The 17,029-nt window shown below is 37.0% G+C and overlaps 1 protein-coding gene across 25 annotated transcripts in view; it reads left to right on the top strand.

The window, feature by feature from the left end:
- LOC144378022 (uncharacterized) overlaps positions 1 to 17,029 on the top strand; it is a 109,071-nt gene that overhangs the window by 51,992 nt on the left and 40,050 nt on the right. For 17 of the 25 annotated variants that reach the window (XR_013439455.1, XR_013439456.1, XR_013439461.1 and 14 more), the window contains exons 5-6: positions 356 to 485; positions 9,258 to 14,736. Coding sequence is in view for 1 of the 25 variants with exons in the window: in XM_078051231.1 (XP_077907357.1) it covers positions 9,285 to 9,364; positions 14,633 to 14,736 (184 nt within the window). In the remaining 24 variants the exon portion in view is untranslated. The remainder of the gene's footprint in view (positions 1 to 355; positions 486 to 9,257; positions 14,737 to 17,029) is intronic. The other 8 variants (XR_013439467.1, XR_013439466.1, XR_013439472.1 and 5 more) reach the window with 4 other exon arrangements.

Raw genomic sequence — 17,029 nt, 5'->3', positions numbered from 1 at the left:
GGCCCACAGCAAGCATTAAAGAGCTGCAAGATCTTGAAGGCATTTTATCTCTTTTGGGATATTTTAAAGTGGGTTTTCTTTGGAATCAAGCTTTATTTCTGCTGCACGAAAGATTGTGTGGATGAAATGTCTCAGATAGAACCAGAGGTAATTATAGATTTTCCTCTTTGATTTCAAACTGTTTGTCCAACAGCCAAACTGTCTTACTAAAGCATGCCTGTGTGTATTTCCCCTTCTTCTCCATCTTTTCCAGGGATTGAACCCCAGTCTTCACACATGCTAGGCAATCACTCTATCACTCAGCTACATACCAGTCCATCCTGTCTCTTTATTAAGTGATATTTTGTCCTTACAGCTCATGGGTGTTGCCCTGAAGAAGTAAGGCTGGATGCCCTTCCCTGAAGAGCATTTTCAGCAAACAGAGGCACCCTTCTCCTGCACCTGTTACCACACTGTATCCTTCAGATCATCTTCTGGACATACTGGTGGGTCTCTAAGATGAAGCTACCATGCCATAGTTTAAGCTCAACTAGTTTTACAGAAACTAAAGTTCTTAAATTGTCACACTACTATGGGAATCTTGAGCACACATGCTTCTCAGATGGATCTACTAAAGAGTTTTCATGTTCCAGAAAAAGAAGGAAGAAAATGGAGGCATGCCATTCATCTTTGAACTTGACTTTATATTTATGATATTTATAGTGTTTTAAATAATTTTCATCCTATTGACTATAGGAAGTTTATTAACTAGATGGTATTGAAAATTGTAGTTCTTTATGTAAGAGAGTCCTTTCTAAACTTACATGTTTAAGCAGTTTTTACCATGTGCTATACATACATGGATATATTGCTGGTGGTTTTCAGATCTCCCAGATAGTAGAAAAAAATCAATGACTATGTTTTAGATTTTTGATGAGATAACCCACATTGTTATTCTTGTAACCAACAGTGAAATCTTAGACATGTGATTTAAAATCTCCAGTAACACTGGTGGAGTGTGAACATCAACAATATTTTATTTTAATTGTTTACTTTTTGTGGGGTTGGGGATCAAACCCAGGGCCTTATGTGTGCTAGGCAAGCTCTCTACCACTGAGCTACAGTCCCAATCAATTTATTTATTTAAATGAATATTTATTTAAAACACTTTTTCCCCCTAAAATTGGCATTATTCTCAAAAGGACAACTTTAGGTAGAAAGAAGTTTAAGGCATTCTGACTTCTTATAAATTTTGCTAACTAATCCCTATAGCTTGTAATTGCTTTCTGTCTTCCAAACCCTCTAAGATGCAGAAGAGAGCAAAAATGCTTGTTATTTACCAGGTAGAAAAAGAGAGGAAGAGAAGATTATTACTCTTGGTACTGTGTTTATGGAAATATCATTTTGCAGATATGTTTGAATCAGACAAAGATAATCCATTTATTTATCTATCTAATTTTATTCAATGTTGAAGATCAAACCAAGGGCCTAATGCATACTGGGCAAGCACTCTACCAATGAACTATATCTTCAGACCGCTCCCATCAAACTTATTTTCACCTATTTATTTATTTATTTATTTTTGGTACCAGGGATTGAGCCCATAGATGTTTAACTGCTGAGCAACATCCCCCAGCACCTTTCTATATTTTATTTTGAAACAGGGTCTCATTAAGTTGCTTAGAGCCTTGTTATATTGTTGAGGCTAGCTTTGAATTTGCAATCCTCCTGCTTCAGCCTCCAAGGCTACTGGGATTATAAGTGTGCACCATCATTCCTAGATTCCCACCATATTTTAGATGCCAACTGAGCCATACAAAAACAGTAAGTGCTTAGAATTAGGGTACATACTGTTCCTGTATGCAGTGTAATGTGTGATTATATCATGTGATCATTCTTATCTTTCTTAGATATTCAAGGAACATATAAAAATAAAAATATAAAAAAATGTAAAAATAAAATGCACTTGCTTAACAATTACAATGTTTAGTTTTAAAATAGTTTAAGACTCACAAAAAGTTGTGAAAATGATTTGGAAAGATCTCTTTGTTCTCACTATCTAGTTTCCCTTGAAGATAACAACTCACTTAACCATAGTACAATGTCAAGGTGGGAAACTGATTCAATACTATATTCAGTGAGAGATCTGATTCAAATTTCAGTTTTTATAGGCCCTCTTTTCTAGGTGTGTAGACACAGGTAGGAAATGCATAAAATTTCAGAAATGCTTTAGTTTTGAGGTGCTAGAAATGGCTTTGCACATGTTAGGTAAGAACTTTCCCACTGAGCCACATCCCCATCCCTGATAGAGCAGTCTTTAGGGAGCATCTCTCAACGATGAATATTGATGGTATGCAAGATTCTTAGATGATGTGGTTTTATGCATCTTGTGGTTGACTAATGAGGAGGTAGAGCTGGTTGCATTAATGAAGTTTCTTTATACTTAATTGCTTTCTCTTTCCATTAATGAACTAATAAAATAATCAACCCTATATCAAGTGCCAACTGTGAGCCAGCCCCTTTGATAAACTGGAGATAAAAAGGTGGAAACATGGACTGTGCTCTCAAAGAACTCACAGGAGGAGATTGAAAAAAAAGTCCACAAGTACAATATAATGTTGCATACCATAACACAAATGAAATAAACCAACACTGTAAGCACCTAAAGATGCTCAGCACTGTGCCAGGCATTAGGAAAAAAGTGGTGAATGAGAAGCATGCCTTTTTTTTTTCTCTTAATCTTATGGAGCTTACTGTAAAGTGGAGGAGAAAAGCAATGATAACAGCGTACACTGACAGGGGGTTGTGGTTCTGAGCTGGTGGGTCCTAATCAGATCAAGGGGTTTAGGAAAGTGACTCACATGGTCAAGGTCAGCATCTCAAGATGTTGAGATCTTAATGCAATCTTTGGACCAACAAGGTCTCACTCCACTTCATAAGATCTTATATGGGATCTTCTAGCACTTGCATTTTAAAGCAGATGGCTTCCTATCATAAGGGCAGTCATTGTTTATGAGAGCTGATTCAAAGACTCTTTGATATCATACCTGATAGCAGATCTTTCCCACTAGATGCTGGAAGACCTGATATTAGGCTCACAGAGGTCATGAGATGGAAAGAGAGAGTCTTCTTACCATCAGCAAAGGAGATGTGGTTTCCTTGAGTGTGGTATGCACATGTAGGCTACATGCAGGGTGTGATATTCCCCTGAGTGTGGTTGGTAGCTGGTGATGGAGAAACTGCTGTATATTTCTAGCCCAACAAATTAAGGATCTTTATTCAAAACAGGATAACACCATCATTAAATAGGCTTTTGAGATCTGATTCCGTGTCTTTCCTGCTTAAAACTTTCAGTTGCTTTGCACTGGACTTGAATGGCTTCCAAAATTCCTACTTAACAGTAAAGTCTATAAGGCCCCACCTATCCTTGAACACTTATGTCCATACCTGAGCCTCTCCACTTTCCATTCTATCATCAGTTCCTGGTGGCTCGGTCATGCTGGCCTGTTCAAGGTTCCTTTAGCTTGCCACACTGTTTCTAGAAATATTTAGCTCCTTCTCAATACCTTCATCTATAGCCCCATTCTTTAGGCTTCTATTTCAAGATTTTCTGCAATAAAGCACTTATATATACATTGTCTCCACTATATGTCCCACTTTATCCTTACTTACACTTTGTGCACATAGTAGAGTACGCTGTTTTATATTCAGTGGTGTGAATACAGAATATTAATTTCCTCTATTAAACTGTAAGTTCCATGAGGAAAAGGATGGTGTCTACTTTATGATTATCTTCTTAAGGCTCAATAGGTATTGGTTAAATAAGTTATTAAATGAATAGGTAAAAAAATGACATATACCCTTTTTTCCCCCTGTAACTGTAGGTAATGCTACATTTAAATTTAGAAGTATTTATATGCTATTCTGGGATCATTCATTTTGGACTCACTTCTGGGGTTTTATCATTCTCAAATTCAGGCAGCTGTAGTTTCTTGTGAGAAGCTATGGTTGACATGATTTTGTTTATTCCAGTGTCTTCTGCTTTGGATATTCTATTTGTTGTAGTTTTCATCTCAAGACGACTCCAGCAAGGACAAAACCATGCATTGAATGCTCAACTCTTTCTGAGATGGTGGCTATTTCTTTGCAAAGAGTGGCCTAAAGCTGCTTTACTAAAGAGTTCTGAGCATGGGTTTCCCCGCCCCCCCCCCACAGCAGTATTGAACTTGGGAGGTACCATGGGAAACAGGCCCATGCCTCCTGGTGAGAGTATATATCTGCTGCATTTGAGATCCAAATCTGGTCTTCACTGGCTTCAAGAAGAGAAAGGTCATTACTGGGTGAAGGAGGCTTATTGTGGAGATAAACATCCCTGTATCTGGAACAGGAAGAAAGGGATAGAAGTCAGGGGACATGTCTGAAGAGAATTGATTTTTAAGCTGCATTCTGCATCTACATTGGTGCTGAGGGTTGGGGAGACAGGGCTATGTAGCATGAGCTAAGGCTGCGGTCGAGGAATTGATGTCAACAAAGACCTGTGGGTTGTTTGCTGAAAAAACTCAACTAAATATCTGGATATAAAAACTCATATCTCTTAGAATATTCAATTTGTGAACTATGAGAAGAGTGGTCAACCCCTGGACCCTCAAATTTGAATATTCTAGATAATGACTTCAATTCATGGCTGAGAGGTACCCAGTATATGTTGTAACCTATCCTAGATTTTCTACCTTATTTAGGTAGTAAGTCATGATACAGTGTGAATTTCATGACTTTCTTTCTAGGTTTTTAATCAAGATATGCGTGTGTGTGTGTTTGTGTGTGTGTATTTAAATCAGTTTGTTAATCTTTCCCAGATATATATCTAGATCACAAGACTTGTTTATGTGGAGAGCTGTGACATTCTAAAGAGCTTCTGCGGGTGGTGGGTGGGCGGCCAAGGAACAGGCAGTACTACATTCCACATGGGGGTCAGCCTTTAGAGGCAAAGCCCTGGGCACAAGACCCAATTTTGCATTTACAAATGTGTGACTTCATGCAAGTCATATAACTTCTCTGACCCTCAGTTTCTCTCCACTCACTTTGGGGTAATGATAAAATTGATTAGCTCATTGATCTGATAGGATTATTTACCTAAGGTGAATTATATGGAAGAACTCCAAACATCATGAAAAAGAAGCATTAGATGTTTTAGAATCAGTATACTCTTGAAAGATTTTATTTTTTTTCAATTGTCACCTAATAAATGTATACATTCACAGTGTGCAATGTGACAGTTTGAAACATGAATACATTATATTAGGATTAAATCAGGGTTATTAATTTATCCATCGCCTTAAGCACTATCATTTCTTCAATGTGAGAACCTCCAAAATCCTTTCCTGTAGCCATTTTGAAATATGCAATATATGATTGTGATCTGTTGATCTGTTGTCATCCTATAGAACACTAGAGCTTATTCCTTCCAGTTAACTGTACCTTTTTGCCTATTGGCTAATCTCTTCCCATACCTCCTTCCCCAGCCTCTGGTAACCACTATTTCATTCTCTACTATTTTTTTTTCCTCTAGGCACTGCTCTTCCCTGGGGATTGAACCTAGAACCTCATGTATAATAGGCAAGTGCTCTAGAAAGGAGAAACAACCTCAGCCCTTTCTTTAAATTTTATTTTGAAGTAGGTTCTTACTAAGTTGCTCAGAATGGGCTCGAACATTCCAACTTCCTTCCGCAGCCTCCTGAGGAGCCAGGACTACAGGCATGTGCCCCTGCAGCCAGTTGCTCTCTACTTCCACGACATGAACATTTTTAGGTACCACATAGAAAAAGTATACCTTGAAAAAATGTGACAGGTGATATAAGTTGAGTGGAGGAGACCTTAGCTCAATGTCATTTGGAAGTTCACAATGACATATTTCTAATATGACAGTATAGTGAGACATTGAACATTTCTAAGAACAATGAAAATTTACTTATTATGTTGCAGGTTTACAATTTAGAAGGTAGTTGAAAGTTATAAAGCTTAAAAGTAAGCTTCCAAGATGAAGATTGATAGAAAGTTTTGATTTTGAATAAGGAAGGTATAAAGTGAATGTTTATGAACTATTTTCTGGTAGGTCTTTTTGTGCTATATTTGTGAATTAGTTAGAATTAGAATTTCTTCCCAGAATATAGTAACAAACTTGCCTTCAAATGTTTTATTTAACCTGGCAGTACCTAGAGAAACTAGGGGAAATGAAAGCTCATTTACATATAACCAAAGACTCTTAAAAATTAATATGAAAATATGACAAACCTAAAAATGTACATCATCTGGGTGCAGTGGTATATACCTGTAATCTTAGTGACTCCAAAGGCTAGGGCAGCAGATCTCAAATTAGAGGTAAGCCTTTGCAACTTAGAGAGATCCTATCTCAAAATAAAACATAAAAAAGACCTTGGAATGTGATTCAGTGATGGAGTGCCCCTGGGTTTAATACCCAGTACTAGAAAAAAGTACATCAAAGTCAGTATTAAAAACCATTAAGATCTTTTTGATATAAAATAATTTTCTAAAAACTCAAATAGGATTTGAGTTTTTAGAAAATTATATCATATCAAAGAAGACAGGGATTCGCTCAAAAAATGAGAAATTATAACCCATCTGATTCAAATGTATGATATGTCAAGATCATTGTATTGTCATGTGTAACTAATTAAAACAAATAATAAAAAAAGAAGACAGGGATTGATTTCTTTAGATAACATAAATTTATGAAGCATTTGGTGGATAAAACAAACTGGGCTATTTATGACTGGCAGGGAACTGAAATGTAGAATCAGAAAAGTAATTAACATCTTCATAAGTAACCTGCCATAAAACAATTTGTTTTTTTTTTCTTCTATTTCTGTTTTTTCTATCTTATCATTTGGGGCATCATTTTTTTTCTCTATCTAATCTCAAGATCCTCAGGAACAAAAAGGAAACAAATACTAAAGTATTACACAGATGGCTTTGGTAATGCACCAACTTTAAGTGATTGGGTTCGTTGGTTCTCTGGTCAAAACTTCAGTCAGTAGGTACATGTAGGATGCTAAAGAATGTTCTCTTGCCATGAGAAACTTACAAGATCCAGTTGAAAAGATAAATTTTATTTTGAGGTGGGAGGAATGATCTATTAAAAGATGACCAAATAACCATTGTGTAGGAGAAGATTCATCCACCCAAGGAGGGGCTGAGTAGGTGATCCAAAACTAATTGGGAAGATGAAATACACAACATTGCTTGCTGGGCACAAAGTAACCGCTGGACATTTTTCCAAAGTGCCCAGTGCCTGCGTGCTGGCATTTGTACTTTGCACCTCATCCATTCAGAGCAACCCTCTTGGCCAGATGCCTCTTGAATATCAGGGTACTGCTCTCACCACTACCTGGGAAATCCATTTCCCTCCTCTTGAGTAGAGTCCTTTGCGTGAAGGTTAACCCACAGTTGGGGTTGCTTAACTCAAGCTCAGAAAGCACACACTGCATCTTTAAGAAATAGTTTACTCGTGAATCAGTAAATGTACTAGACAAAGCAGCTATTACTTATGCATTCCTGCATACCCGGCAAGGTGAGAATAATAGAATAAACATCATATACTTCATTATGATATCGGTTTACACTTCCAGGGTACACAAAAAGAGGCCATTTCATCAAGCTAATTGCCTGAAAGTAAAAGAGAGAGAACTTTAGCTATTAGTCTATTATGGGGCTTTTTTCTTAATCACAAATAGGGGCCGTGTGTCCCTGGGGGGATGTGTATTCTAATTTACAATTGAACTACAGATCAGAGCAATCAATCTTGGGCAGCACTTTTACAGTGTAATTGCTGCAACATAACAAATAAAAAAAAAAAAAAAAGAAAAGAAAAGAAGGAGAAGAAGAAGGCCTAGGCTGAGCTTCTGCTTGAGGTAGAGATATTTCCAGGCACTAGCTCAGGGTGGGAGGGAGAGAAGAACCACCGTGTACATGAATATGCAATGAGGGCTCATTAGCGGCCTAGTGTTGCCATGACGAATGGCATTATCCCCGGCCTGGTGCTGCCTAAACATGAATTTTATAACGACCCATTTATCATGACTTGTCATGGGTTTCTGTACTGTGCTTTCTTCCAGCTCACACACCTTTCCCTATTATGGTGGAAGAAATCTTTCCTTTTATTATTATTGTTTCCTTTTGTATTGATTTCTGGCTCTTTGAAGCAAGTGTTCAAACAGGAGCAACATGCTAATGAGTGATTTGCAACTTTCAAAGTTGAAGAACTGAAACTGGATTTTTCATTCCATCTTCACTATAGGCATATCATGGAGGGTGGAGTTGGGCTAAACTTTGAGAGGAGTTCCCCTATGGTGAGCTTTGAATTGTAGCATTTTGACATGACAATGATTATTATTATTTTTTAAAAATGATAATGAACTAAAGTATTTTCCCTTGGTTTATTTTATTCCCCTTTTCTGTACTTCACCATTCTTTCAATAACTTCAATGTACAACTCAAAAAGTTTTGATGTCTTTCCCCAAAATCTTGGAACTATTACAAAAAAGTATAAAATTATAATACCTGAAAGTTTTTAGTGGTTGGCATCTCAGCACATGAGTTGATTTCTCACTTAGAAACCTTGTTATATTGTGGCGAGGAAGATTGCCCAAAAGCTTGATCTTTGATGACAGCTTACCAATAACCAAAATACCTGAAGGCAATCTCCCATGACAGACACCATGAGGCCTGTAGGGACATTCAGCTGCCACAGAATTGCCATTTGCAAAGGCAGGAGTCTTTGCCATTACCCAGGAAGGAAGATCGAGTATGCGTGCAGAAAAGTCAAGTCCATGAGTCAGCCAAGAACAGGGTCCTAGATTGGCAGAAGCACTCTTCTGCGGTCAGAGAAAAATCTGGGGCTTGATAATTTGTCTATCTTATAATACAAAGAGCAGTGCCAAAACTGGTTCTTGGATTCAAACAGGCAAAGCACCAAAGCAAAGTGAGTTAGAGTCTGGTTTAGTCATTCTAGTATATAATTTATAAAGACTCAATAGTTTTCCAGCTCTCTTCAACATGGATATCTCTCCTGTGATTCTATATTCATAACAAGGACACTTTTACATAGTGATACTATTTTTATAACAGTGCTTTATAAAATTAATGTTAAAATATTTTGTATATTAATAATAATTTTATTTTTATAAAACATTTTGACTCTGCAGAGTTATTTCATCAGATTCTCAGGTTATTATTTCCTTTTTTTTTTTCTTTATCCACAGCTAAGGGTCAAACCCAGGGCCACATGAATGCTATCCAAGAGCTCCACCACTGAGCTACACCCCCAGCCCTATTTCCATTTTAGAGAAGAGAAAATGGAGGCTCAGAGGTAAAGTGATTGACTGCCTTAAGGTAACAGAGAAAATGAAAATGCTGAGGTTCACCATCAACCCTCTAGATCCTTAGGTCTGTACTTTAATGTACCCAAACTCACAGAGCAGAAATTGTTCTTAAAATTTCAAATTCAGTCATCAGGACCTTCAAGGATATCAAAATCTGTGGATGCTCAAGTTGTTTGTATAAAAGAGTGTAGTATTTGCATATAATATACATATATCCTCCTATATATTTTAAATAATCTCATCAGGAGTGATGGTGCACGTCTGTAATCCAAGCCACTTGGGAGGCTGAGGGAGGAGGCTCACCAGTTAGAGACCAGCAACTTAGTAAGACCCTATCTCAAAACAACAACAAAAAAATAAATAAAAAAGGCTAGGAACGTTGCTCAGTGGTTAAAATGCACATAAAAATGCAGATAATAACCCTGGGTTCAATCCCAGGTATCTTTCCTCACACTGAAGAGACCTGGAAATCTCTGTGACTTATAATACCTAATACAAAATAAAATATTAGGTAAATAGTTGTTATACTGCATTGTTTAGGGAATGATAACAAGAAAAAGTCTATACATATTTAGTACATACACATTTGTTCCTGAACACTTTTTGATCCATGGTTGATTGAATCTGCAGATGCCTAGCCCACGGATATGAAGGGACAACTGTAGTCTATTTTAGGATTTAGTAGTGAGTGAATAGATTGGGAAGGAAGCCTACTGAAAAAATGGTTGTGATTTACCCCCGAGAGTCTGTGACTTTGACATGGCTTAATAGAATTGAAATTAGAACATGCATGTCAATTAAAAGTAAGTTGCCAATTCCCTTCATTTAAGCTGAATTATACTTCATCATTTTAAAAATGCAGATATGAAATGTTTTGACAAAAACTTGGGTACAATTCTGAATAGTATTCTTGTATTATAAGACTATTGGACGTTAGACTTAAGTTCCTGAAAAATATACCCTTGCTTTCCCTGTGAGAGAATTAAATGGGATTTTTAGAAATGATTCTGTGAAGAAAGACTTCAGATATTGGCAAAGGATGTTTTAAAACACTGTGGTTGTGACTAAAAAGATAAAGGCTGTGTCTATATGACACCAAACATCTGGATAAAAAAAGGAAAAATAGTACTAAAAATCCCCCATGTTTTGTTTACTTGACACTTACACATCTGGAAATTTAAAAACATCTGGGATTTTTAACTCATCCCCCCCTCTTGGGTTTCATCTGGGTGTACAGAAAGGTGAAAAAAGAAACTCAGTACCATTATTATGAAATTAAATAAAATTATTGCATTCAACTAATCTGAAAACACTAATTATTTTATTTAACATAATATATAATGAATAAAATTCCACATCATGCAAGTAGATAAAAAAAGATGCAATTAGGTGATTTAAGAAAAAAACTTGGCTTAAAGCATATGTAAATCTTGATTATAGTTTAGACATTTATTTGAGCAAAAATCTTTTTAGGTCCTGAGACAACCGTTTTCTCTCTTAGAGAATAGTTTCCCCATGTTTTTTGAGGCTCTGTGTTTTGACAATAGTAAAATTTAGTAAACACTTAGTAACATGTGAGTTACATCTAGTAATAGACGTTTCCTTTGCCAAATGAATTATCCAAGCTGATAAAATCAGTGTAAACCCACTCTCAGCAGCCTTCTGACATGCCCAGGAATGAACCCCAAAGAGAAATCACGTGAAACTGAACTTCAAAGACTTTGTGGCAGTGAAAAGCACCTTATGTGATTGACATTGTGTGTGTGTGTGTGTGTGTGTGTGTGTGTGTGTGTGATCTCATCTAAAAAGTTATCATAATTATTGAACATTTCCTCTGTAGCCTATTCTCAATCCAATCAGTTATAATGAAAATAGTCTGCTTGCTTTTTATAGTCTCAAGTTTTCAAAATGATTAGTGCTTCCTTGAGATATCCCATTAATTGGACACACAACCCAGATGAAAAGGCTGAAGCCCAAGAGTATATGAAAAAACATAAGGTTGTTGCAATTTAAGTGCCTTCAAAAGATCTAATTTGATTTTTAAAAGCAATTCTGCAGATGTGAAAATTAAAGGCACGCAGAAACAAGATATGGTTTAATGACTGTGTAGGTTAAGAAACATTTAAAGGTTTTAGTAGCCTTACACCAAAAAAGAAATTTTATTTTATTTAGCTGTTAGCTTGAAATGATTTGGTCCACAACACAATAGAAATTGCTGGATTTTATGGGCCACTATTTCCTTTATTGAATGCCCCATTCTTCTCCAATGTGTTTCTGAAGCAAGTTGATATTTCTGTCTGCAGATTTTCAATCCCAGTCCCCGTCAATCTGATTTCAAATTCTAATAAAGTAAGTCTCTCCACTTGGTTTGTCTTACTGTTTCATCTATGAGCCCATCCCCCGTCTCCCCCCACCCCCACAAATTGTGCATTTATTCCCACTTAAAAAAAAGAAAGAAAATTTTTAAAAAGCCCTTTGCATTGGCTCTAATGACATCTTCAGTCATTAATGAGTTAATAAAAATCTCAAAATCATCTGGGCTAGATAAGGAGGAAGAAAGAAAAGTATTGTGCTGTAATGACAGGCTCTCCGCTGCCCTCTGAGATGTCATGGGTCAGTCATGTTAAGAATGTGTGCGTCCAATCATCTGCTGATTTTTATCAGCAAGCCCTCCAGCAGGAGCCCACAAGAGCCAGTTTGGGAGTCACAATGAATAAACAATGGCTTTCTGGATTGTTGGGGGCTGTGTAATAGAGTGAGGGGTTTATATATACTAAAACATGATGACATTAGCAATCAATATACCAATTACTGGACAAGTTATTGCATGAGGCATTCACGTGTCTTCAAACATGTAGTGGGGAGAGTCCCCGTGCACAGAGGCAGACAGGGGTCTAAGACCTGAGGCCCTGATCTAAAAGCTAAGCCCAGCTTCTCTGTCTGAAGGACCTCAGACCTGAATGATCTGAATCACTTAAGGAATTTATTAAAAACACAGATTCCTGACTCTCCTTCCTAGCCATTTCATCTCAGGAGTCTGGGAGTAGGGCTGCTAGGGCTTGGTGATTTTCACAAAGGCTCCAGGTAATGCCGACCAGGCAGGTGAGAGAACTGCTATACAGTTGTGATTGCCAGCCCAGCAGCCTCAGTATCAGCTAGGAGCTTGTGAGAAATGCAAATGCTCAGGCTCTTCCCCCAAATCTGCTTGAAGCAGTCTGCAGGTGGTTCTGATGCACTTTGCAGTTTGACACTTGGGTTTTAAAATTAAGATTCTCACTTTGGGGCCCTTCATGGACAATTTGTCTCTCCCAACTAGTTGGCAGGGTAATGTTTGCAAATGATTTACTTAAAAAATTAAATTAGGGTTGATCCAAGATTATCTTTATAATCATGTCATGTTCATTCATTTGTACACTGCTGGATTTTCTTGAATGATCTTGATTACAAAAAGGGAAGGATAAACATAGACCTAGTCTATTCTTTAAAACAGAAAAGGAGGGTGGATTTGTAAACATTTTTTTAAAGAAAAGAAAAGGAAACAGGAATCCATAAGGAAAATGAAGCTTTGGTTTGATGTATAACTAATATTTGTCTGGGCATTCTATGCCATTTGGGAAGCCCACGGGCTCTTTGTATAGATGAATGAGATCTATTGTTTTTATTTTTTAATATTTACCTGCTTTCATCAGGAGAGAAGAGTGATATGGCTGGCCCAAGGTTGACATATGATGAGAAGGTACATGGCAACCATCTTCTTGTAGCAGGGGTAGAAACTTCTTTTATTTTGGTTAAGAGTCTTCCTGAAGGGGAGTTTGATAATCTTTCACAAGAGATGGACTAGTTTGCTAGATAAGCCCTAACTTAAATCAATATTCCACAGAATATGTTTCAAAGAATATGATTCTAAGCATTAATACAAAAAACATAAATAAATGAATGTCTGGTGTCAAGTGAGAAACAGTAGGCTAAAGTGAATAAGATAGGACTGTGTCCAGTGGGGCTACCCATGCACTGTGCATCTCCAGAAGAGGTCACTCAAAGGATTTGATCATCAAAACCTTTTTATAAAGAGCAATCTAATAGAATTTCTGTCTTAAGATCAACTTTGAGGACTCATGAGTTCAAATATTTAAGATAGCAAATATCTGTATAAAGAAGTGAGTTCTTTGTGTTTTATAGCAAAGAAACTTTTTATTATAATTCATTAAATCCTCTGTATCTGGCATCAGGATTACTTATGTGGTGGTTTTAAGCCAATAAGAAGGTTCATGTGACCATCACCAAAGAGTTAAATAAGTGGTCTTGTTGTTGATGGTCTGGCTAAATTATCCCTGAGTTGTTGGCATATCTCCCAGAATAGGTACTCATTATATAAAAGAAAAGAAAAAGGAAGAAAAAAAAAAACTTGGGTTTTACTAATGAGATTACACTGTGTTTTTATATATGAAGGATAATTTCATCCTGATTCCTTATAAGTACCCAGAAACTACATGCAAAACGAGATGTGTCTCTGACTGAGCCTGATGTTGAAAAGTATTTTTACCCCCTTTCATGGACAATATTGTCCTTGTCCTTTCCACCTCACTAGGTTCCAGGTGGCCATGACTGTGGCAGTCCTCTTTGTCCCGAAGCTGGCTATTTCTGAAGGTGATGGGAGTTTGAGGGTGTATTCTAGGGAGATCAGGCCAGTGGGGATTTTAAGCACATCACTGGTTGTAAAATTTTTTTTCTCTTGAAGTTACTGCCAGAACTGTGCATTAATGCCAAATGTTAATTCTTGCTGAGGACGTGGTGTCTTATAAATGTTATGAAAGAATATCATTTTCCCTGTAGAAGTGAAGGTACTTTTAAGGCCATGTTAAGAAAGGGGCAGGTTTCCCAAGTTACATCTGCAGGTCACCTGCTTGCCTATAAATTGCTTCTAGGGCTCAGTGCACCCCTCCCCCCATCGTTACACAATAGTTAGGAGGAATTCTCGCATGGGAGACAGAATGGAATGCCACTGACATTTGAAAGATGTGTAAACATTAAAAACAAAACAAAACAAAACCTAAAATGAGAAAATCCCACCCATCCCTGCTAATATTTGTCATCTTTCTACACAGTCCTAGGAGCCTATACAAGACGCAGAACTCATTAGGATGTGTCCTGAACTAAAAATAATAGAGCAGACTCGACTTTGGGAGGTCTTAATGGTTTTTTTTTTCCATCTCCTTTGTAAATATATCCCTGTTGACACCACATGTGCTTCCCAGCTTTCCAGGCACAAGGCGCTTGCATGAAGGGATTCGCTTTGCACCCTGGCAGAAAGGAGCAGAAGTTCAGCAAGTGAACCGAGATCTACCCAACTGCTTGTCTGGTTTGTTATGTAGTTGAATATTTCTCCCCTTTATATTCTTTGAAATGTTTTGAATTAAAATAGCTTACTCAAGGTCACTGAAGGCATATGGTCCTGCTCAAAACTTTAAACAAAACATTAGTTTTTACAACCTTTTGTAATTTGGTATTGTATACAACATGGTTATATGCAGAGTTTCTGTAATCTTTTCAGTGGGTGACAGAAATATAAGAAGCAAATTTATAAGCCATTTAGTGAAGCATTTAATCAATTTCATGCATAGGAAATAACTCCGATTGCTTGGCTTTATCAATCTTTCTCTCCAGCGGAACTGGAGTCAATGCGATCACCAAACACAGCCTGGGTGGGGGAGGGGGAGGGGGGCAGGGAATGGGCAGGCGCCTTCTCCTACGTGCACATGGAAATGTCAGGGACTTCTGAAGTCTGCCTGACACTGTTACCAATGTCTATGAGCCTTCTGGAGGCTGTTAATGTATTTCAGAAAGAGAACATGGTCTAATGTTTAGAGGAAGTTTTCAAGGCCTTTTATTTTAAAGTTATTCATTAAACACCCGTTTCCCAGAGTGACTCTCACGTGCTCAGCCATGCAGATTGTGTTCAACTTTAGGCTCCAAGAAGTATTTTTTTAAAAATCCATTTCGGTGGTTATTACTTGGAAACACACGAAAAAAAAAAAAAATAACACGACTTCCATTAAAATGCAACTCATGATTTAAGGAGTTGAAGCTATGACTGAAATAACTGAATTACTCCAAAGTGTCATGATACAAGTAGAGCCTTTTTCAGAATATTTGATCTTTTAGGGATCATGTTTTGATTCTTTTTTGAATGGCTTGAAGGATTAATCCAGCCTGTGACAACAGAGTGGGTTAATATTTTCTTTGCTGTTGTGTGCTAAAATTCCTCCTATGACACTTTACCCCAAACACCATCAAGTTCTTAAGTGAAAAAGTCCTGAGGGAGCAAAAGCCGATCTTGCTGATAATCATTATCTGCTAGACTGTATTAAAATTGCATTAACTCTACCTTGTCCTCTAAAATTGGAACGATTATAAAGGTACTGTAGACATAGCTTCTAATTTAGAAAATAATTTGCTTCCACTGATTTCTGAGCCCAGAAAAAATATTTCAGTTGAATAAATTTCTATCCAGATTAGTTAGTTCTGATTTTAAATCAGTTCCATTCATGGATCTCATCTCAGCCTGCTGATGTTTCACACTCTCTTTTAGAAATGACACATGCAAGGGTTTTCCTGTGTTGGCAATTCAGGGCATGCCATTTGATATTTATTTTGCCACACTACTTAAGTTGTGGAGCCCCATGATTATACTGAACAGAGTTGCCTTGGTAATCCTGCATAGAATTGGCAGCTTTCAAGGAGATTGGCAGAAGGAAGTAGGGTGTTTGGTCTGTCTGTCTATCTACCTACATAGCTGTTACTCAACCATTAACTTCTCCATTCAACCAGCAATCATTTTGGAGGACAGACATTTTTTTTTATAAGATCTAGTAAGTCAGAAAATCCACTTTTTAATACTTAGGAATTAAAAATTCTCAAATAAAATTTGAAACACACAATTGCCATATATATTCTTGTAATATAATAGAATTAGAGGATAAAGGTAGAGTCCTCCTTGCCTCCACCTCCAGTTCCAGTTGTTTTCTCCACCTCCCTGATGTCAAAAGTGCGCGCTCACCAGTCAGTTTCCCATCCAAAGGAATCTCTAAAACAAATATCATAATGCACATATCATAATGCACGTATCATAATGCACATATCATAGTGCACTTGCTATTTTCATTCAACAGTGTCTTGGAAATTTTACCTACTTGGAAGAAACAGGTATAATTCATTCTTTCTAAGTGCAATAAGAATTTCCTATGGAATGGCTAGATCAGTACTCCCTGAGTTATTACAATATAATGTACACCTAGGGTTTTTGCATCTTGTAGCTATTCGTAAATAGCATTGTAGTGAATACTTTTTTACATATTTTCTTCAGTGATTCTCATAACAGAAATAGTATCATAAGTAGTTCTCTAGCATAAGTACTTAAAGTGGAATTGTAGATCATAAATATATACATATTTTATGTCTTATTAATTACTTCCAAATTACCTAGAAGTTTTAGTTTCAAATGGGAATCACACCATCATTTCTGACGCAAGTTTTTAACTCTTCTTAAATCTACATTTCAGTCTATCTACTCTCATTCTCTGTTAATAACTGCCTCTGATTCTCCAAGAAGATGAAGGCCATCCTTGGGTATCCCTTCCTCTAGGGTAAGCTGG

The sequence above is a fragment of the Ictidomys tridecemlineatus genome, chromosome 5, assembly GCF_052094955.1.
Source record: "Ictidomys tridecemlineatus isolate mIctTri1 chromosome 5, mIctTri1.hap1, whole genome shotgun sequence".
NCBI lineage: Eukaryota > Metazoa > Chordata > Mammalia > Rodentia > Sciuridae > Ictidomys > Ictidomys tridecemlineatus.
This window is presented reverse-complemented; position numbering and strand designations above follow the sequence as displayed.